At 37.1% G+C, this 22991-nt stretch overlaps 2 protein-coding genes across 5 annotated transcripts; one reads left to right on the forward strand and one right to left on the reverse strand.

Moving 5' to 3' along the window:
* Nucleotides 1-6: 6 nt before the first annotated feature.
* Nucleotides 7-15520, forward strand: LOC110040847 (AP-4 complex subunit beta-1-like). 2 transcript variants are annotated; one of them, XM_089296991.1, is made up of 19 exons: nt 7-433; nt 2452-2624; nt 2902-3032; nt 4012-4064; nt 4771-4865; nt 5436-5529; nt 6335-6458; nt 6985-7111; nt 7758-7853; nt 8692-8861; nt 9378-9502; nt 9863-10028; nt 10638-10711; nt 10845-10925; nt 11363-11477; nt 12749-12843; nt 13125-13249; nt 13809-13950; nt 14903-15520. In XM_089296991.1, exons 1-19 carry the CDS (start codon nt 374-376, stop codon nt 15056-15058), a joined length of 2202 nt encoding a protein of 733 aa, XP_089153117.1. In that variant the 5' UTR covers nt 7-373; the 3' UTR covers nt 15059-15520. The 2 variants fall into 2 exon arrangements, with proteins under 2 accessions (XP_089153117.1, XP_089153116.1); XM_089296990.1 differs by having other exon boundaries at nt 7-425.
* Nucleotides 15521-16311: 791 nt separating this feature from the next.
* On the reverse strand, nt 16312-22964 carry LOC110040873 (ribonuclease kappa-like). 3 transcript variants are annotated; one of them, XM_089296997.1, is made up of 4 exons: nt 22830-22963; nt 22573-22667; nt 22174-22269; nt 16312-17576 (listed from the first exon to the last, which is right to left on the reverse strand). In XM_089296997.1, exons 1-4 carry the CDS (start codon nt 22899-22901, stop codon nt 17561-17563), a joined length of 279 nt encoding a protein of 92 aa, XP_089153123.1. In that variant the 5' UTR covers nt 22902-22963; the 3' UTR covers nt 16312-17560. The 3 variants fall into 3 exon arrangements, with proteins under 3 accessions (XP_089153123.1, XP_089153124.1, XP_089153125.1); XM_089296998.1 differs by having other exon boundaries at nt 16312-18057; XM_089296999.1 differs by lacking the exon at nt 16312-17576 and adding an exon at nt 20026-20610 and having other exon boundaries at nt 22830-22964.
* Nucleotides 22965-22991: the final 27 nt, after the last annotated feature.

Raw genomic sequence — 22991 nt, forward strand, 5'->3', positions numbered from 1 at the left:
GTTCATGTAGGACAACACTGAGTGTCTCTAACGGGGAAAATTTCACTATTGAAGCACTTCACCTACTTCAAAAAGGAATGTTTTTTTGGTCATTTTGCAGGGTTAAGAATGGCAAATTCAAACTGGAAATGATTTTTACATCGTTAAAATAGCTTGCAGATGATTGAGAGAGTGATATTTTGAAGGCTTGTCAAGTCAAATGTACGATATTCCAGCAGTTGAGAATTCGATTCAACATGTCGACCAGCTCAACGACATTTTTCAGCGAATCAAATAAGAAGGGAGAAGTTAGTGAATTAAAGAAGAGCCTACAGTCAGCTGAGGTGCAACGAGATGCTTCTCTGTACAGGAAAGTTATTCAAAAGGTGATCTCATGCATGACTTTAGGGATGGATTTATCTTCCCTGTTCATGGACATGATAAAGGTAAAAAAGTAAAGAATATAAGCTTAATCTAGACAGAAGCAATAGAACACTTTTTCCGTGTTTACATAGCCTCATCTAAACACAAGGAGTGTTTGGAGAATTCAAGACAGTTATGCAAACCCGAGATGTAGTCAAGGGTTTGCATAACTTTCGAGAATTCTCCCCACCACAGAGTGTTTAGATGAGGCTATGTAAACATGGAAAAAGTGTTCTATTGCTTTTATAAAATAATTCTCAAAAATACGCGCGAATCTAAAACATCACAACTGTGTGTACATACTCTCATCTAAACACACCTATCGACCAATGAGAGCGCGCGTAGTAACTCAGTTATGTTATAATAAAGCTTATTCTACTGCTAGCCATGGTAAAGATTAGCTAGGCTAATCAATGTATTATTTTTAATTTTATCCAGAAATTAAATACTGTAAGTAAATAAAATAATAAATTACAATATTTAGAGAAGAAGCCACATCAGTCTTAGTTGGTTTACATGAAGGTCCTCTATCATGGTCGGATTGAAATTTTTGGGGTAGGCTTTGTGGAAGGAGGAAAACTGGAGAACACAGAGAAAAACTTTCAGAGCAAGGAGAGAACCAACAACAAACTCAACCCACATGTGACACCGGGCCAGAATTGAACCCGGGCCACATTAGTGGGAGGCGAGCACTCTCGCCACTGTACCATCCTTGCTCCCTGATAATGCTAGTATAATTTTCAGGTGCTGATACTGTGCAGTCAAACCTTTTTTCCTTTGTGGGTGACACCATAATGATCGGCTTACAAGAGGTGTCTGTCAGCAGATATCTGACTGTAATAACATTTGACGTATCCATCACTACTCACTTAGGCTCGAGAGGTAGCCACTGTTCGGGATTTAAAGGAGCCCATACTCTTTCCCTGAAGCCAATGGCAGGATCTCTTCTCAGGGAGGAATGTGGACTGGACTCTTGAGTGTGGCGGAAATCGAGCCTACGCTTTGCTGCAAGAACCACTTTTCATTTTAATGTTAATACCAAGAATTTGAAAATCTAGGTTATTTCTAACGGATGCTTGTAAGAGGAGTGTTACTTGTGGAGCTAGTTGTAACCGCTTCCGGTAAAGTTTAGAAATATTTTCCCATTTGATTGACGTTACCATGATTGATGCATTAAATGCTTAACAAACATAGCCCACATTCAGTTCAAGCTAAGACCCCTTTTGTCCAAGATCGTAAAACAAGTTAGAACAAAATTCTCATAGGAAAATCAAGACCCACGAACGTTGGTAAGCTACAATCTACTGATGTTGATATTTACATTGTTACGTAAATTTGTGACTCAAGTTAGAGCTATACTTAGATTTTAACCGCTCTCAAGGCTCTCTATTAGCATGAGCACATGGCATGATCATTGTGATTACTTTCTAAGTTAGAAACGCAATGATATTTAGTGATTTCTTGATGTAATTATTTCAGTTGACTGCTTTGCTTCGATTCGTATTGAAACGCCCTGAGGCCACAAGATTAGGATTAAAGACAATAAAGTAAAGATTGTTCTCCTATACTGGCTTGGTGTTCTAAAGAGTTTCAACTGCGCGTGCAAACAACCCGGGAGAACGAGATTTCAATTCTGACTTAAGAAACCGTTACACTAGTAATCAATCAGCCAGTTAGAGATGGCTGAAAGTCATCATCATTTATCCGATCTCCAAGTGGAGAATTGGGCCGTAAGCTCTCTGCCTCCAGGCTGTTCTGTTCTGTTCTGAAAGTAGTGGTGAGTAAAAGTAAGCTCATGAGATTCTGGATCTAGTGATCTGAGGGTTAGCATTTTTTTCTCTGAAAGTGCCTCTCTCTGGATGATGTCGGTCTGTTGGTTGCAATCCCACTGCCTGACAAAATGTTGGTGGTAATGGACAGTGGACTAGCATCCCATCCAGGGAGAGAATCAGAAACTGGGGTATTACACAGTGGCTTGAGTTAAGTGTGACACTTTGATCTGGGTACATACATGTACAATGTACAACTTTTCATTTTTAATTTCTTTAGGCAGGAGCCACCCATGATCTTGTCCAGAAGAAGCTTGTCTATCTATACATCTGTAGCTATGCCGAATCTAACCCAGAGTTGGCTTTGCTAACTGTTAACACAATGCAAAAAGACTCCCAGGACAGCAGTGCAATGGTCAGAGGTCTTGCACTGAAGAGCATGTGCTCTTTGAGGTACATAAACTAAGAACTCCAGGTTCTGTCTTCTTCACAGAGACTTCTTACTTGTATGGGGGAGGGAGAGGAAAATGGGGGATTGGGGACAGTCAAGAGGGATTTATTTGTGCATGGATGAACAGTGGATGGCTAAAACGAACAGCAAAGGAGAGTTACTGTACTCATTATAATCTGAAACAGCGGCAGAAAAAATACTAATAACTGGTTTCAGACATGTTTGTATTTCAAAGCAGAAGCAAATTTGGCAGTTGTGTTTTCTTGCTGTCCCCTGCAGGCTTCCAGATCTTGTAGAATATATTGTGGAGCCTCTTCTTACTGGTTTGCGTGATAATAGTTCTTATGTGCGTCGTTGTGCAGTTATGGGATGTGTGAAATTATACCATCTTATTCCTGACTTTGTTGAAGGTAAGAAATTTACTATTCTGTGTTGTCTTTATTCCTGATTCCTCTGTTTTATGCTACCATCAGACCTTTATTAAGCAGCCACCCTCAGGGAAATGGGAGGGGTTGGTATACTTTGAATATTTTTTTACCATCAGGTTAATTTCTTAGTGAACATGGAATCAAGCCAAGATTATAATCTTCTCAAACTCATTTATTTAATAATAATTCATCAAGCTAAAACAAAAAAAATCACAACCGTTAAGGAGGTTTGGATACCCTGTCTTAATTAGCAGAGATTTGAATGATTTTACTCATCCATTTACTCCTTAGTTTTTGTTTTGATTGAGAAGATATATCAAACCCTCGAGACAGTGTTTCATCAGCTATCCAAACACCTCAAATTTGGTCAAAAATACTCTGCTGGGTGTCACATTTTCAACTCTCTTCTTGGTGTTTGGATATCCTAATGAAACACTGTCTCTCGTGTTTGATATATTACACATTGTACATGATTTACTTTTGTCTGAATGTTTTCATCAGTCATCACTTTCTTTTTCGGACTCTTTTCTTTCATCCCCTTTTCCAAAACAAGGCTAAATGTATTAAATTTTGTGGTGGCCGCTCATCAGGACGACCAAAAGTTAGCTGCAGCCACTCAATAGAGTTGGCCGGTTAATACAGATTTTATTTGCAAGTATTTTATTGACAATAATTTCTGGACTTTGATAACTGGCCACTTAATACATGTGGCTGTTTAATAGCGGTAGAGGTTCAACTGTAGTGCATGTCCAAAACAAAAAAGGGTTCTTCACAGACCATAATGATTTGTCCATGGTAATTTGGTGAAGGACAGTGTGACAGTACTCATTTTTATAATCTTATTGCTTTTAATTACTGTAAAAACAATAACATTTCCTTTTACACATTCTCACAACCTAGATGAATACTCTAGGCTCAGTTGTTGAACATTTCTATATGTGTGTCAATTGTATCACAACAGATAATGGAATCATAGATAAACTTTGCAGTCTGTTAACAGACCCAGATGTTCAGGTTTGTAACTAGTAGCTTTATTAAAAAAAAAAAGATTGTCCCAATGTGTAGTTCCATAAAATATCCATACCTCCCCCATGGAAGGGATTTTTTCCAAGACCCCCCACCCATCTGGGAATTCCAATTAAGTTTCAAACAGTTCTTAAATTTTTTGGTCTTATGGAACTCCCAACCCCCCCCCCCCCCCCCACTGGAAATTCCAATCCCTACTAGGGGGTGGGGAGTATGGATATTTTCCAGAACTGCACAATCATGCTTTTCTGGGAGTACTTTAACGACATGATCTACATGTATATTGTATGTGTCACATTCATAAACAATTATTTGGTTTTCAGTTTGGTTTGTTTTCATTTATAAAGAAAATTAGTTACAAGTGTTGAATTTAATCTTTTATGTATTATTATATGTTAGAGTAGTGTGGGAAGTACTTTGCTTTTGCTTTTATTTTATATTACTACACTACACAATTGGCTTAAAAAACTCGCACCACTTTATCATCCAGTGAGAAGTAAAACCAAAACCAATCATGACTCACTTACCCACATTTTCCCATGCTGTGCATCAGCTCCCTGTGTAATTGCTTTGAGTTTGATTAGTCACTAGATTTTCTGAGGTGTGATATGTGATTGGTCAGAGAGATTTCAATGTTTTAGTTTTAATGACACTCAGTTGAAAACTGTTCTGACTACTTTCTCTTTACATGTAGGTAGTGTGCAACTGCATCGCAGCTTTGGATGAAATCCTTGCAGCCGAGGGTGGATTACTAGTGAATAAAAAGCTTGCTCATAACTTATTAAGGAGGTAAACACGATGTGACTTAAGATATTGTTGACACAAGTTAGTCACCTAAACAACTGACAATACATTAATAAAATTTAAAGAAAATGTAACTACACTTCTGAGAGTTGAACCCTTTGGGCTGTTTCACCAACATTAGCCATTACAAGAAAAAGACTTCCAAGAAAGCAATCACAAACTCTATCAAGGGTTGCTTAATAGTTTAAAAGTTTGTGTACTAATCTATTAGGGAGTTGGCAAACCCAATGTATAGAAGTCTTAATTTTCTTCATTTTTTTAAAACTTGTTTTAAATGAGTGAGATAAGTATTCTTCATGAATGGAGGGAGTTACATAACTGCTAACAGATTGCATATATTTAGATGGAAACTAAAGAGCAACTTTTCAGAGAGTACTGAGCAAAACTCAGAACCTCTGAGCAGAATCAGAAGAAACCCTGTTACCCCAAAAACAGTTGGACCTGATCCAGGCTACCCTAGTAAGGTACTGCAGGACAGAAATTTATCAATAAAAAGTATAATGTTCAGACACTTGGAGGCAGTAACATGACGTAATTCATTAATTTTTTGATCAGATTGAAAGCGTTCAGTGGTTGGGGACAGAGTATGGTCTTGGAGCTCTTGCTGCGTTATAAACCATGTGATGCAGATGAGTTGTTTGACATCCTGGTACGTGAACAATTTTGATATAAATTATTGTTGCATGTGGGAGGCGCGGTGGCCTCATGGTTAGTGCGCTCGTCTCCGGATCGAGCGGTCCAGGTTCGAGCCCTGGCTGGGGACATTGTGTTGTGTTCTTGGGCAAGACACTTTACTCTCACAGTGCCTCTCTCCACCCAGGTGTATGAATAGGTACCGGCAAACTTAATGCTGGGGGTAACCCTGCAATGGGCTAGCATCCCATCCAGGGGGGAGTAGAAATACTCCTAGTCGCTTCATGCTACAGAAACCAGGATAAGCTCCGGCCTGATGGGCCACTTGGCTCGCATGCAGACTTTACCTTTACCTTACCTTATTGTTGCATAGTTTTTACTAATAACTAGACAATTCATTCAAGAGTTTCATTAACATTTTCAGCAGGCGGGCAACTGGTTTTCACAGGCGGGCAAAACAACTTGAACTGAACTTCTTTATCAGCAAAACCTTGTGCAGGCAAAATGGTGGTCACAGGCAGTCCATTTGCCTGGTGCCTGGCCCTTAATAGAACCCCTGTAACAGTAGGTTCTTGATAACTGAAGCATCTTAAATTTGCTTCTGAACAGAACTCAAACATTTCATCAAGATTTTACATCCCTTGAGCCTTTGAAATTCAGAGGGATCTTCTCCAGCATTATTAATAAGTCATTTTGTGTAAAGATTGTTATATGAAATTTATATTGTTGTGTTGTATTAATTCTTCTTGCATTTTGCATATTGCTCATTATAGCAAAATTTTAGCAATTGATGGCTGTGGATTTGGAATGATTTATTATAGAACTTGCTTGATGATCGCTTGAGCCACCCTAACAGTGCAGTTGTAATGGCTTGTATACGACTGGTCATCCACATGACAAAAGACATGGAAGAGTTAACTGAACATGTTTACAAGAGAATTAAAGGTAAATTTGTAACATTAGTATTATTCAGGATGGTTTTTTTTTTACAAAGATTATCAAAACATTACAGTATTTAAATTGCAGATTCTTTAATTTTCAAGATTTTTTAACTTTTGTGTCAAAGTTTAAAATTACACCCATAACATCCAACATTTAATGCTGCACCAGCAACCCTTAGGCCATGTCGTAAGAGTGACTTCCTGTAAATACTACGGATATGTGTGCAAAATGGAAAAGTGGAATTCCCCCAAACTTTGTCACAAGAAAGCTCTCTGGAAACTATTTTAGAAAACACAACTTTTAGTTTGTGTGGATTTATATTTTTCAACTAAAGTGATTTTTTCATTTTCACCCTCGGAGAAGCCCCCAAACCACTGAAAAATGTGCTTTGTATTTGCAACTTGTATAAGAAAACTAAAACAAATACCAAAACTATTCCGTAAATTATCACAAATTGTGCACTATGGCTATTTATTAGCTGATAAGAAGTGTTACTAAAATTAATTAGGGTTGCTGTCTTTTTTGATAGGTCCTCTGATGGTCATTCTCTCATCAAGTAACTCAGAGTTGGTTTACGTGTGTTTGTGCCACATAGAACTCTTGCTAACCAAAATGCCGAACTTGTTTGATCAGGAATACCGCTCATTTTTCTCCAGGTAATACTTAATTAGTAGTTACAATTGAATTATTTCAATCCATTCTTCACTCTTTAGAAAATGATAATTAAATTCACTGACAATAATTTATATTGAGCATGGATAAGGTACCTGTGAGGCTGGTGGTCGGAGCCGCACTAACCATGGAGGGTAACGATTGAAAACATGATGCATCACAAGGCCTAACCTCAATCTGAGCGCTGTTACTGATAAATCACAAGGGCTCCTCCAGTACCATCTGACCACCACACATCAAGATAGGGAATCTGCTGGCCATCAGTTGTCTCAAGTTTAACTTGGCCTAAATTACATAGACCTAGCTGCACAAAAGTCATCATTCACTGTTAAACCCTTTAGCTCAAAATATCAAACATACACCATATACTGTTGTGGCAAAGTGGTTCTTGAAAATGGGTGCAGCGTGCTCCATATCAACAGTTGCAAGCAAACAGGAGACTATCATCATGTATTTCAGCTGCTATAGTAATTGTTGAAATAAAGTAAGTGTTTAAAAAACTCATGACACAGGAAAATTTCCTTTTGGGTCATGGTGATATTTGTCTTGATTTTGGTCATGTCCACTTATACCTACTTACAGGTACCCTAGTGCAATTTTTAAATGATATTATTGTTCTCATTTTTCAAGGCATACGGATCCACAGTATGTTAAAACAAAAAAGCTTGATATTATTACAACTATGGCATCAGTTTCTAATGTTGAAGAAGTTGTTACTGAGTTGAGGTGGGTGAGTTAGAATGGACATGGTTTAATAATTTAATGGCCACCCTGGTGGACTACTCTTGCTACCTTTGCCACTCTCGCCACCCTGGCAACCCTGTCAACCCTGGCCACCTTAGCTACCTTTGCCACCCTCGCCACCCTCGCCACCCTCGCCACCTTTGCCACCCTCGCCACCTTTGCCACCCTCGCCACCTTTGCCACCCTCACCACCCTGGCCACCCTTAGCACCTTCGTCACCTTCACCACCCTGGCCACCCTCATCACCTTTGCCACCCTCGACACCTTCACCACTCATGCCATGTATGCCACTTTTGCCACTTTTGCCACCTTTGCCACCTTTGCCACCCTCCTTACCTTTGCCACCCTTGCCACCCTGGCCACCCTGGCCACTCTCATCACCCTGGTCACATTTGTCACCTTTGCCATCCTCACAACCCTGGCCACCCTCACCACCCTTGCCACCCTCGCCACCTTCATCACCCTCGCCACCTTTGCCTCCCTCACCACCCTAACTACCTTCTCCACCTGGGCCACCTTTGCCACCTCGGTCACCCCAGCCAACCTGGCCATCCTCACTACCCTTGCCACCCTCACCACCTTTGTCACCCTCGCCACCCTTGCCACCCTCACAACCCTCATCACCCTCGCCACCTTCACCCCCTTCACCACCCTCACAAGGTTTGCAGGGGTGTCCAGGGTGGCTATGGTGGTAATGGTCTTGGATGTTTTTTAAAACACACCATTAACCCTATTTCAAGTCAATTTCCAGCTGAATTAAAATATAGTTTTCTTGTTCAATTTAAGTATCTTAAATTTTTAAAATTTTTTAACCCTACAGTGCTCATGTTCATGACGTAGACATTAAAATGTCCAAGAAGTCAATCAAAGCTATTGGTGAAATCGCCCTGTGTCTCCCTCAGGCATCAGAGTTTTGTATTGATGTACTTCTTACATTTCTCTCCTGGGAAATTGAGTACATTACATCAGAGACTCTTGTTGTCATCAGAGGTAAGTAAACTATATTAGTTGCTGGTATTTTTCTTGGAAATGCTTTGCTTTGCAATGGAATGCCAATGATAATTATAGCAATGTATCAAACCACAGGCAGTGAAGCCACAACAGAGTTTTCTTCTCTTTTTTGTGGTTTCACCAGAAAAGAATTGAGCCCAGAGAGAGAAATTGATTTATGTAGGGTTTGTACAGGTCCTAGAAAACCTGGAAAGTCCTGGAATTTTATTGTGGCATTTTCCAGGACTGAACATTCTGCAGAAAAACTAATGGTCCTGGAAATCTGTTAAACTCAAGTAATAAAATGAAATGTATGGCAGACAGTAAGGGGAATTAACATTCATTTGAGATCTTGGGAGTTAAAGGGTTATTGTGATTTTAGAGTCCTAGAAAAATCTATCTGAGTCCTGGAAATTTGTTTCTGAAAAGGGATACAAACCCTGTTTATGATTTTTAGCAAAATGCAATTTTGGTGGCACTTTTTAGTCATAATACTGTTTGTTTGTGTTATTGCAGACTTGCTTCTTAAGTATGAAAAGTTAACCATAGCTGTTCTACCCCAGATGTCACAATGCCTTGAAATAGTTCAGGATCCTAAGGGTTTATCTGCTATCATTTGGATTCTGGGAGAGTATGGACAGGTACTATCACAGTGGAATATAACTACTGCAAGGAAGATATGAAGTTATCCACAGGAAATGAAAAAAAAAAAAAAAAAAAAAAAAAAACCATATCCACAGGAAATTCATCATCTACAGAAATTTTGCAGTGCAGAATTGGTCATGAGCCACGAATGTGTTTCAGCATCAAATCAGCGTGAAGTTGCATAACTTGTTATTATATTATATCATAAATTCAGTCTATATAAAAAGGAAAATTACAACAACTGTAGGTAGACTTTTAATTTAATATTTAGGTACCAAATCAATAGTTTCACATCTTCAGAAGTTCCTCTGGTTAATGTCATGCACTTATCAGTTCTTGAATTGGTCATTGTATAGTCAATTGCTGACAGTCCATATATGTTGGAACCTCTTGTGGACAAAATTGCCTCGGAACAATCAGCAGAAGTGAAGTTACAGCTTCTTACTGCAACAATGAAACTATTTTTCAAGAAACCACCTGAATGTCAAGATATGCTGGGTCGACTTCTCAAGTTTTGTGTAGGTGAGTTTTACACCAATATTTCCTTCTAGAATATAGAGGAATATTTTAGAATAGACCACTTTTGATATATTAAAATTTAGCTTGGCAGTGAGGCTTAGAGGACACAAACAATGGAAATTGAATGGCCATGTTTATTCATTTCTTTTGTTTGTGTGCTCTAGGCCTCACCATCAAGCTGAATTTCAACACATCGAAAGTGGCCTATTATTCTAAATCTAACCAATAGTATTTTATGTTAGTATATCACATGCATGAAGACAAGAATTTTTCACTGTTCTTTCCTGCTTGACGTGATTTACAATACACTTAATTACTTGTCCCAAGGGAAACAGTTAGTTTTGTTTTCCCAAGAATCTTGATGTTTTTTTCAAGAGGTAGTCAAACCATTGCCATAGCCATTGCCATATGACCATAAATTTGCCAATAAGTACATGTTGAATTTAAGTTAACTCCAGCTATCTAACAACATGACATATTTATTGAGATATTAACTTATTGTAGAGAAAGTAAACTTTAAGCAATTCACAGTCAATTGCTATGCATGGTCATTTAAATAATTTTGCCACATCAGTTTTATCAATCATAACAGGACAATTGACTTATTTTCAGATGAAGAATCTCACATGGATGTTCATGACAGAGCTCTGTTGTATTACAGACTCCTCAAAACTAATGCAAAAGAGGTAATGACTGATTGATTTTCTTAACAAAAAGTAGAGGCAACAATGTGTGAATGAATGATCATCCAGTCGGCCAGTCGGTCGGTCGGTCCATCCGCCAGTCAGTCAGTCATTCCTTTATGTTATTTCTTAACAGGCTGAGAGAGTTGTCTGTGGTTCAAATTCCAAGCCAACCACAAATCCAATGAACTTAGATACCTACACAACTAATTCAAAGGTACTTGCTACAACTTTTTAGGTGTACAGTGTAAAACAGAAACTTATCGTCTGTATAGACCTTCAATATATAAGGTTAAGCCACTGTTGGACAGTAGCAAATAACCAATAAGAATTTGCATCGGTTTTTCACGCATCTGTCCTGTTATTGATTATGAATCATAATAATGTGAAAGGAGGGGTAGATCAAAGAGGCGATCAAGACAAGTCAGTTCACAGACTACTTTGACAATGTTATGATGAAATTCCTGATCAATATTAGAATGACAGATGCATGAAAAACTGACTTCATTGACATGAAAATTAGCCAATGAGCATGCAAGAATTTCTGCAGTTATTGTAAATTGTTCTTTCTTTGTGCTTTTAATAAAATCCTTTCGTGTGTGAAACAAAATTTGCACTGTTGACATTGATACAGCTGAAGACATATTGTTATAGGAACACGTCTTTGAGGAATTCAACACACTGTCAATAATATATAGACAGCCATCAGATCACTTCATTAGTCAAACCATACCTTACATCAAAGGACAGCCATACACACAAGAAGAAGGTAAGATCAGCTATGCTTGCATTTGTTATTCTTATGATATTATGGAGCTTAAGCAAACCATGACGGCGACGGCAACAAGAATGTCACCAAACAAAAGGTTTAATGAGCAAAACAATACTTGTGTACGTGTGTTATAAATCTTTGTACATTTCTTAGCCATCCTCTGAAAACCAAGAATGTGAAATTACCAAGTTCTGCGTGCAGTGAGGAACATGAACAACAATGGCTAGTTTTTCATATTCCCACTTGGAATTGAACACAGTTGTAACATTTAGCCTGAGACTGTTTTTAGAGCCATTGACATCCTGAAGAGATCTAGACAACAGCAAATTTCACTGGTAAGATGTAATTCATTTTGGAATACTTGCCATCCTCGGCATTGCTGTCGTCATTGCTTAAGCTCCCTATTTCAGTCTAGCAGGAAACTTGGTTGAAGTCTCTCTACAGACAGTAAATTCCCATAGATTTTACCCTGATGTAAGAGCATTCAAAGAGAAGTTTGCATTATAGGCTGGGGAAGTAGATTTTGCAGTTGGGTTCTTTCCCTTGCTCGCCCGATGGGCAAGTGAAGCTTCACTGGGAGATTGGGGTGGGGGGGGGGGGGGGGGGAGGGTGGAATCCAAATTACAGAAGAAATGTAAGATACGAAATCAATGATTGAAGTATTTAATTCATCATGCAATTAAGAAACTTTGGGAGGTTAGTGAGAATGAGTTTTTGCCTAGTACAACATAGTTACAGTGCACCCAAAGGGCAAGCTTGAAAATTGGTTTTCTTTGCACCCTGGTGTGACATGGAGAACAACTTATGGTGATAAACATCTTGATGATGGAAATTAGTGCTCTGACAGTACTAGGTAGTTAATGGAGGTTTCATGTACGTAGTGTGGAGGCACAGTGGCCTCATGGTTAGTGCCCTCACATCTGGATCAAGCAGTCCAGATTTGAGCCCTGGCCAGGGATGTTGTGTTCTTGGGCAGGACACTTTGCTCTCACAGTGCCTCTCTCCACCCAGGTGTATAAAATTAATGGGTACCGGCAAAATTTTACTGCTGGGGGTAACCCTGCCACGGACTAGCATTCCATCTAGGGGGAAGTAGAAATACTCCTAGTCGCTTCATGCTACAGAAACCAGAGATAGGCACTGCTGTGATGGGTCACTTGGCTTGACTATGTAGACTTTACCTCTTGTACACAATCAATATTACACTTCATGACAATACTGTTACCGTAATACTACTTAACAATAATATTGATTTCTTATTTTAACAGGAGATGAAAGACTGTCACACGAACAGGAAGATATAGAAGTAGAAGAACCAACTCTGCCTCCTTCACAGTACCATGTTACTGTTGGCAATCTACTGGTATTTCATTCTCATGTCAAACAACACAAATGCAAAAGCATGGTGGTTGGGATAACATTTTACTTAGCTTTTGTGGAATTAAACTTCTTCATTAAGGATTAAACCTAAGATTGTGGTTTTCATCAACAGTTATGATAGCAAGCTGCTATATGATAACTATTTTATGAAAGAAGAAGAGAAGAAAACAAAAGGACAGTTCAAAAACCATAACTAGGAAACTTTGAAGTTTGAAATTTCCCTTTATGAAAATTTAAAAACATATTACCTATGCTGATTCAAAGGGAGATGACGTCAATGAACAACAAGAGGAAGACAGGGAAGAAGAAGAAGACTCCCTTGAACTGAGTGATCATCCAGCCTTGACACCTGCCCAGTTTGAGCAGAAATGGAAATGCCTTCCACAAAGGTGAAAACAACCTTAAGCAGGCTTAATTCACTTGGTCTATGGGGTTATTAGACTACAACACTTGAACACAAGATGAGCGGAGTTCAAGTTTAATGTATGGACTGAGCCACATTGCCACAACCACAGTATGTACATGTAACAACACCTCTTCCCCCTGCCCCTGCTCTTGCACCCATTCTTCTTTTCTGCCTCCCCCTTGTTCTTTTTCTCTTGTTTGTCTACTTTGTCCTCTTTCTCTTCTTCTCACTCCTGCTCCTTTGTAGCATTCTTCTTGGCTTTTTCTTTTATTAGTTATCTATCTTTTAATGTGCCAAACAAAATTGTCTGGAGAAGATAATACAAGATCACCCAGCTTTGACTTTGGAAAGAACAAAGTAGTAAACAATTTGATACATTTCTCTCTCTTCTCTATATTGGATTATCGCCCCCGCCCCCTTCCCAAAGAAAAAAGGTAGGAAGAATGAAAATTGCTATCAATCCAGAAACCAAGAAACAAGGCCTTTCCCTCTAGCTCAATGTTCGGCTTACATGTTCTAACAGTTACCTTTTGTACTTTTAGCTCCAGTTGGGAGGAAACTATGGCTAATCTTCCATCCACTCCTGAGGAGTTTCAGCAACATTTCTCAGAATATAGGGTTTCCTTGATGGCGAGCAGCCCTCCTGGTCAATCTGTTCAGAAATATTTCTTCTATGCACAACAGGTACTCCGGAAAATCTTTAAAATTATAATAGATCTGTTTCCATTAAATAAAACATTGATCTAGGATCACCTCTCGAAGTGAGGGGGACAGTATAGTAGTTGGTCAGGTGAATACAAGGGAGGCACATGCACTTTAAGGGTTGATATTGAAGTCAGAAATTCCTCCTTTATTTTTAAGGATTTCTCGAAGAGGAAATATGGTTTCTAAGTAGAGTGAAAGAGGTCTTATGCAGGATTTGACAATTTGGGGTCCAAAATAATTTGCTATTGGGTCAGCCCAAGCCAGCAAGTACTTATAAAATGTGAAAAATATATTTTCTTTAAAAGGCAGTTGTCCACGGGATGCCTGGAGCCCTACTTGGCTAAAAGAGTGAAACTCGCCCTTAAGGGCTGCCCTGTTAATACGACCACTTCATTAACTTCCCACTTTTCTGGTCCAAACAAATGCCCTTGTTTGACCATCTTTTAAATTATGCAAGAAATATCCATCTTTTGGAGTCCTAAACCCTGAACTCCATCACTTCTGTACTATCAAAAGATGATTAGGGGGTGGGGGGAAGGGGTAAAATTTATTGTACTTGTCAATAACTGCAGAAATTCTTGTGCTCTCATTAGCTAAATTTCATTGTCAATAAGCAGCCAGACATATGAATTTCTCAAGTATTGACTAAATTTTGTCCGTTCTGCTGTTTTGTTCTTGTAAAAAAACAAATTGAGGTCAGTTTTTCATGCATCTGTCCTGTTATGGACAGTGAATTTTGTCATAACATTGTCAAAGTACATTTAGTCTGCAGATCAACTTGGTTATCGCCTCGTGGATCCACAGCTACTTTGACAATGTTATGACGAAATTCATGATCAATGATACAACAGACACGTGAAGAACTAAATAAATGTCAATTTGTGTCATAATTTTAACTGAAAACATTAAAATGATGAAAATGTCTCAACAGGCTTCTGGACAAAGTTTCTTCCTGGTTGAAGCTGTAATTGATGTTGCTACAAAGCTGCTTAGAATTGTCACCAAAGTAGAGGATTCGTCATTAGTTCAGCAGTTTGATACATATCTCAGGGCTTGCCTTGAAGAGGAATGGATAGAGGCTCATTGAAGCTACAGAAAGGTTTCTGAACATGCGCAGTGACAGAAAACTAAATGCAGAAAAGCACGGCCTATCTTTGATTCAAATTATCTCACAAGGAGATAACTGCTTTAAAGAGTGGTACATTCTTCCAAAATCCAACTAAACAAGGAAGGTTTCCATTTGTTTGTCAAGTCCATTTTTTGTGGAAGAAGTATCATCCAGGGTTAACCCTTACCCACAGGAGGCTGGCTATTGAGAGAAAAGTTGAAAGCCCTAAAATTCATGTTCACCAGTTAGGGCAATGGGGCTTCTGGTGGTCAGCTACATTCTACAACACCATGAAATAAACAGTACAGGCAAATAACATTTTAACTTCCATTGAGAAGCATACTTGTACTGTGTTACATGTATGTTCAAGAAAACAAGGATAGAAAATTGAACGGAAAAAAAAAATTAGAAATATGAAAATTAAAATATTTGAAAGTAAAATACATGTTGTAGAGCTATAAGAGTGGGGTTAGCTCAATTTCAATATATTACTGAACAGTTTATAAATTTGTTTTGTCAAATATGCATGCACTGGTCAAGCATATAACTCTTGAATTTAAGTGAACCTGAATTCCAGTACTGATAATTCCAGAAATTTAGGTTGATATCTATAACTTCACACCCACAATGTGTGCGTCACGTCCAGATGATGGTTGAAGTGTGTTAACATGGAGCTCAGCCCTGGGTGGAAATGCCATCCAGTCCTTTTTACTAATGAACATGATTATGGGACTGCTTCCAGTGTAAGGATGATGCGGAATAATTTGTTATTAGTGTTATTATTTTCTCCCTCTCCCTTCCATTAAACCCTCTTATTGTTGTTGACCCGAAAGAATAAAATTTCTTGTGGTCAGCTTTACTGCATCTGTATTGACTACTTATTAACCAAGAGTGAGGTCTTTACAGAAAAATCTCAAACTGAGGCCTTACGGTATTGATTGAGTGATAGCGAGGTCTATATGGCAAGACCAAGGTTTAAGATTTTCCCATAAAGACCGACAGTTCAATTTTTTTTTTTTTTTTTGGTTTTTGTTTTATGGCATTTTGCTTAGTTTTTGCAGGCTTATAATTGGCCTGTGGACATTACGGGAGAATAATGCCCTAGTATTAGCCAATCAGAGGACATTATATCGGCTACAAACACAAGTCATAATAAGTTGATAGTCTGCAGTCAGATGTCAGGGAACTTGTCAATAACCTCTACTTAAAAATAGACAAACCACACCAACATATCATGTATTCATTTCAAACTTTATTGACACTCTGGCAGTTTCCTAAATGTCCAGAAATTGTTTTTACAAATCATAGCATCTTAGGGCAATATAATATTACAGAATTTTCACCCTATAGCTCTGATATCATTTCTATTAAGATTACACACTCCTACAAGTATGACATATCACAGTTCATTCACAGATCTACAGCTGAATCAAAATTCTTTATTAACTTTGTAGAGGTGATCAGAAAACATAATGATGGATAGTCAAACTTCTATGCAGATGAAAACAATACATCAAACTTTACAGCTACCAGTTCATAAAATTATTTCCAAACAATCACCTACATAAAACTATCCAGCCAGAGTAATGTATGCTTATGGAAATGCAATTCCATTATGAAGGATAATACAAATTTAAAATCCCTGTTACAAAACTTGTACTCTCCAATAGCACCTTGTTTGTTTTAACCCTTAAATCCCCAGCACTACCTCTACTTCTTGTGAGCTGATTGTCACACACATTCTCGCAAAGATTATCGAAAATGTCCAAAGACAGGAAGGGGAATGGAAATATTGAACCAAGGAGTAAATGAGGGATTACCTCATTTTACATCCTTATCTTATCACTCCATCTTGCACAACAGGAATAATTTTTGGCCTAAAAAAAATTGCTTCTGAAATGAAAAAATTATGATTACGACTTCTCCAACTGTATTCAGTAACTATAAAAGGGATTTGTCTTGACTAATGTACTTCTACCCAAAGGCACATTTGTGTGTGCAAGACGACTTAATCCTGGAAATTGAGGCCTTACATTAAGCAAGATTAGTCTCCACTCCTAACCATTGAACCTCATGAAGATTTTGAGAAAATTGACAGCCATCAAAATTATGCACAATAGGAAACTGAAATACAGTCGAACCCCCATTAAGCAGCCACCCATTAAACGGCCACCCCTTATAGGCAGCCACTTAAATCAAAGTCCCAATGAGAGCTTTTCTATTGTTTTACCTCTATTAAGTGGCCAGCCCCCTTTGAGTGGCCACTATCTATTTCCCCGAGGATGGCCGTTTAATACAGTGTAGGGGTTGAAATGTAGGAATATTTGTTTGCTATTTTTTAATTAGTTTGATTCAAACTATATATTAGTCTAAACTGTTTGCATTAGTAATGTATCATCGTTTCCTGATCTTACATGTATGTTATCCTGAGCAGATTCTTATTTTTTAACATTAAACATGACTAGAACACATACACCACTGCTACGCTTGAATATAGCTGCAAAACAAAAATAACAAAAACCCAAATTAAATAAAAACACACATTCACTGGACTTGTACACACAGACAAAAAAGAAAATGATTAGTCCAACAAAATAGATTAAGCACTTCCCGCCCTAGCTGTGTACAAAAAAAAAAGCTTTAGAGTGACTTTATTTAACCCGTGAGACGACATCCATCTAACAAATAGGTAAAAAAAGTCAAAACTAACAAAATAACACAATGGAATGAGTGTCTGGTAGAATGTTTAATTGTGTACTAACTATTTCATGGGTTAGGTAAAATCACTCTAATGTACTGCTAAACAACAGTTCTTTTCTACAATACAAATTAAAATAACTGTACGTGTAAAATTATACAGTTGTGCTTTCTATGGGCCAATCTACAACAAATTAAAGCACTCTTATTTACAATTTGAAAGTTTTAAAGCTAACATAATGTATATGTTCTTGCGACAGTAACTTCTTTACGTCACAACCCTGAAATGTTAAAACAATGTTATTAATGAAAATAACAAAAAAAGAAAAAAAAAATCAAAATTGCTGTTTTTGCCATATTATAGATATATCTATAGGCACTTAATTGGGAGGGGAAGCCTTACCAAAACCAACTCCTTATTGCAATTTCCTCCTACATGTAAGTAATGAAATAAATCCCTTGGAAATTAAACACAGTTTTCAGTTTTGACTTCATAGCATTTGATATTCATATATGCTGTATTTACAATGTAAGGCAGGTGACAGGTTGGTTGACTATAAACTTGTCATTGAAAATAGTAAAATTACTTCTAACTAAAGGCAAATTTGGAAAAATGATGCTTCAAGTAATGGCATCAAAAATATTATTAACTCCAATGACAGAGTAATGCTCAAATTGTTGATCAGTCTTTGAAATTCACAGGATGGTCAATTTCAAGTTGATAACCTTAACAAATTTTCTGCCCCTGGATTAAATGCAGCTATGTACTTTGTCAGAAAACAACTGGCCCTGTAGTAATATTTGCCATGAAAACATGGATCTATTAAATGGAACTTTGGTAATCTGGTAGATCAGAGTAAATAAGACACCATTTATTACTACATGTAACTCATGACACTACCAGAATATCTGCCAGCAAAAATTGCCATCATGAAAAATACATTAATTTTATGAATATGAATAACCAAAAATACAATGATATTGTGATGAAAGTACACATATCCCTATAAGTGCCATTAACTGTTTCCAGTGTAAATAAAATTAAGTCAAACATGCCAGTTAAAATTTAGATCTCAAATCTTTACATTTGCTATTCCAAAATGTAGATTAAAAATTTCAATTAATGACATTATCCAGTGCCTGTATATGTATACATCTCCTGAGGGCAAAGAGATAATTTATTATAAACACAGCAGAGTTTGACCTGCCAGGAGGCAGGTGGCTAATTTAAGTTGCTAATAAATTATTACTTACAATTTTAACACCATATTGTGAAAGCACAAAAGATGAAAGGCAAGACACAAAAGAAAGACAAATAGACATTTCACAAAGTTTGGAGACATGTTTCTGAAAACACCAAGATAGTGTAAACATAACTCTGCGACAGTTTGGGTTTTTACACATGGTCATAAAAATGCAGTTATCCTGTATATGAAAAAAAAAACCGTTTTCTTTTCAAGTAATAGATACCTTAGAATATTTCTACAGTCAATGTTTTTTTTGAATAGCTACATATATACAACAATGAATCCTTAAAGAGGGAACTGGAAGAAAACAGGAAAATACTTATTGTAAGAATTTATTGTAAGATCTAGCCAAGGGCTTTGCACTCAAAATCTCACAACTGACATATCATTATCTTCTAATCAACGGGTTTGCTTTGGATTTAATTTTTAAAAAATTGAATCAAATTAGCTCAACAAGTACTTGACACCTGAGTTCAAAGGTAGACCTGCTTATTTGAGAGCCAATCATTGAACAGTTCAAGGGCAACAAAGCAAAAAGATGATTGGCTGAAAGTATGGAAATAATATATTTAATAATTTATGAAGTATATAAAGGAAAGAGATCAAAAGCAACTAGTTAAGTGGAGATAGATTGTGATGCTGAGAAGATGGGATAGTCTTTCAGAAACCACATATTAAAAGAATTGAATGAGAAATTATTTTCATTTACAACAAATCTTTCATTTGATTCATGATAGAGCAAAAAAATACTCACTGGCAATGGCTTTAAATAACACTGAACTTAATCTTTTTCATTTTCATGTTTAATATAATTCATTATTTCCTGTGCTGGGATTTTATGGGAAATCACTGTCCGTGATACTAGTTTACCAGAAGTTGATCATTTTGAAACAGTTTGTAATAAAAAAAAAAAAGCTACGAAGAATTTATTGTTTGTAACTCCAACAAACAAGCATGTAATACAACCATGTTCTATTCTAACAGGAGAGTCACACTCAAGACTTCATTCTCAATTTTAATTTTCATTTTGTAAACTCAACATACAACAGTAGCAAATACAGTTTATCCATTCATTAAGATCTCGTGGGGATGACCTTGCCTTCTAAAGGCAAAAATAAATATTTTACCAAAATCCATAACTTCAGTTTATAAAAATAACACTTGCAGATTTCTCTCTATTGAATATAAAAGAAAATTAATAAAATGATGCATAGAAAGTTGATAGGCACGGTCTCTATGTCATTGAAATCTTGAATATCGTGAAGATTACTTAGTATACAATTTTTAGCCCTAACAAAGGCAAATATATATTTAACAATTTACATGTTTGCTGAAATTTGCACCCTTGTTTACCATAACTAAAACAATCACACTACATAAGTCTGGCTAGAAATTCACTTCAGAAAATGCAAGCATTTAAAGAACAAAACATTTTTCCTAGTCATACAAACTGAACCTTTAAGTTTTTGCTTGCACATGTATGTACAATTTTGTAATAATAAGGAATAAATTAACATTTAACATTATAATTAATATTGATTGCCAAAGAAATGACAGCTTTGGAAGAGTCTTGTTCAAGTATGCATCCTAGAGAAGCACAAAAGAAATTACCACATCACAAAAGGTGAAAGACAAGAAACTGTTAGGTCTGCAATCTTGAAAATTATGTTAACTATACAGTGCAGGTGTCGTGGCCTCAGGGTTAGTGTACTAAACTCTCTATCAAGCGATCTCAGTATCTCCTGGCCTGGGACATTGTGTTGTACTCTTGGGCAAGACACTTTACTCTCAGTGCCTCTCTCCACCCCAGTGTACAAATCAGTATCAGCAAATGTAATGCCATGGGGAACCCTGTGATGGACTAGCCTCCCATCCAGGGGGGAGTAGAACTTCATGCTACAGAATCATTGAATAGGCATGTTGGCTATATGGGCCACCAGCCTGATGCAGATTTTACAGTTTACAGAGGAACAACTGACAGAACAAGTAAGATATTACAAAGCAGGTATATAATATATTATCTTATCATCACAATTAACAGAATCTTGAATTTAATGTTAGTTTATATTTATACACAACATATATTGTATTATTGCACTGTTTTCCAAAACTGAAAAGGGTGAGAAACAGCAGAATAGTACGAAAATTATCAATGATTATTTGGCATAACTTTCTAACTTATTGGAGAATTATTTCTAATTTTACACCAGAATTCATAAATTATTGCTGATTACAACGAGATTCTCCAATGAAAGAGCACAGCGCTCGCCACTTTTCAAATTCTAGCGAAGAGCCATTCATGTGACAAGACTTTCAAATTCAAAATAAAACCTTGGGGAAAACTCTTCAACATTTCCCTCTGGGCTTGTTTGTTACTGTTTATATTATATGGTTTATCAGCAGCTGAAATTTTATTAGGAAACAAAGACTTACACACAAAGGCCAGGAAAGCTAGCTGAAGTTAGTTTTCTGTTACTTAGGTAAATGAATTTGAACTGAACTGAAACAAACTGAGTTTCCACGTTGAAAAAAAATTGTGCTCAGTAACTTATAGCACAAACATTGTGCTACAGTGTTAATTTACTTGAGAATGAGACTGCAGATTTCATATAATTCATACCTTTGTTACTTAGAGTCAAACTTGATACTTAGTTCTTGAAACGAGTCAACTACATTGGTATACAGAAGTCTTGCAGAATCCTCCCCTTAGTCCTGTTTGCAAGTAACTAACTACATGTGCTGTCAACACTATATATGTCCATTTCATTACTTCGTGAAAACCTAGTATCCCAGGCTGAAATTGGCATCCTCCTTTACAAAGACTACTATGTGCAACTACTTCAGCTGTACTGCGACTGGGACAACTTAGACCACAAAACCTGGTTCATACATGTACTGTCATGGGCATATTGTAAGGGAAATTTCAATTTGACACCTTGTTAAAATATCATGTTACACTAAAGTCTGGCCCAAGAACTGAAATTTGAGTTTTGTGCCCCCTCTGCAGGGTGGGTTTGGCTTAACATGTAAATAGAGGCAATATTCTGATCACTTGTCAACTGGTACTGTTAGGAGACAATACATTTTGATCACTGTCAGGGTGTACACAGTTACAGATTTTCATGATAAAACCAACATAAATTTACTTACAGTCTCTGTGTGTCCCCTGTTCTACTATTCACCCATTTCTGATATGCTGCAAAGACCATCGTAACCCCATAAATTCCTGCTGCTATAAAACAATTTCTAAAGGAACGAGAAGTGAAAAACAATCAGTCAAACCTCATATATAACTTCCAGGACTTTATCTGCGACCAGTTGAGACAGACTAATTTTTTTTTTTTCTGGAGAAATTTATTTAGCCTTGTTAACAATCAATGGTTATCTGGGCCTAAATACTCCAGCCAAAAAAGTGCAACAAAATTATTATTCTTTTTACGATATTAATCGCTTATAAGCTTAAGTACAGATCAAATAAGACGACTCTAAAACGTGTACACTTTCACTGTCATGTAATAGACGTTGTGCTGTACGTGTTTCACTACAAACCTTGCAGACGATTTGTAACCTTTTCCTTCTTCCATCTTAGGGAGATCGTCTATAAGTGCTACACTCCTTGTGCTGAAAAATACGCCTAACAGAAGCTGAAAACAAAGCAATAAATTTTTTTCTCTTTTTGAATCGACGTAAGCTTTAAGCCTAGAACGTACACCAAACAGATAACTGTTTGATGTATCAACAAATGCTTACTGCCATACTCGCAAACATACGAAAAATAGCACTCAAACTGGAAAGTCAAACCTTACCAACATTATAACACCCCACAAGCTTAATAAAAAGCAACAACTTGCCAGTTTTGGGCCACAAATTCTAATCATCTTTGCCCTAACTCGAAATTCAATATGGCCGATCGCAAATAATTTCACGTGACAAGCACCCTCGTTTTCACTCCACTGAGCAATAGACTA

This window comes from Orbicella faveolata, unplaced genomic scaffold, assembly GCF_042242905.1.
Source record: "Orbicella faveolata isolate gen_17 unplaced genomic scaffold, um_ofav_v1 contig_27, whole genome shotgun sequence".
In the NCBI taxonomy this organism is placed as follows: Eukaryota; Metazoa; Cnidaria; class Anthozoa; order Scleractinia; family Merulinidae; genus Orbicella; species Orbicella faveolata.

What these genes read in the sequence shown, in the direction of transcription:
- LOC110040847 (XM_089296990.1), top strand. Translation starts at nt 237, where the DNA reads ATGTCGACCAGCTCAACGACATTTTTCAGCGAATCAAATAAGAAGGGA. An exon ending in ACTTCTCAAGTTTTGTGTAG is followed by an intron (nt 10,029 to 10,637) that starts GTGAGTTTTACA and finishes ACTTATTTTCAG; the next exon opens with ATGAAGAATCTCACATGGAT. An exon ending in TTACTGTTGGCAATCTACTG is followed by an intron (nt 12,844 to 13,124) that starts GTATTTCATTCT and finishes GCTGATTCAAAG; the next exon opens with GGAGATGACGTCAATGAACA.
- LOC110040873 (XM_089296997.1), bottom strand. Translation starts at nt 22,901, where the DNA reads ATGATTAGAATTTGTGGCCCAAAACTGGCAAGTTGTTGCTTTTTATTA. An exon ending in TGTGGGGTGTTATAATGTTG is followed by an intron (nt 22,668 to 22,829) that starts GTAAGGTTTGAC and finishes CTTTGTTTTCAG; the next exon opens with CTTCTGTTAGGCGTATTTTT. An exon ending in GGTTACAAATCGTCTGCAAG is followed by an intron (nt 22,270 to 22,572) that starts GTTTGTAGTGAA and finishes TCGTTCCTTTAG; the next exon opens with AAATTGTTTTATAGCAGCAG.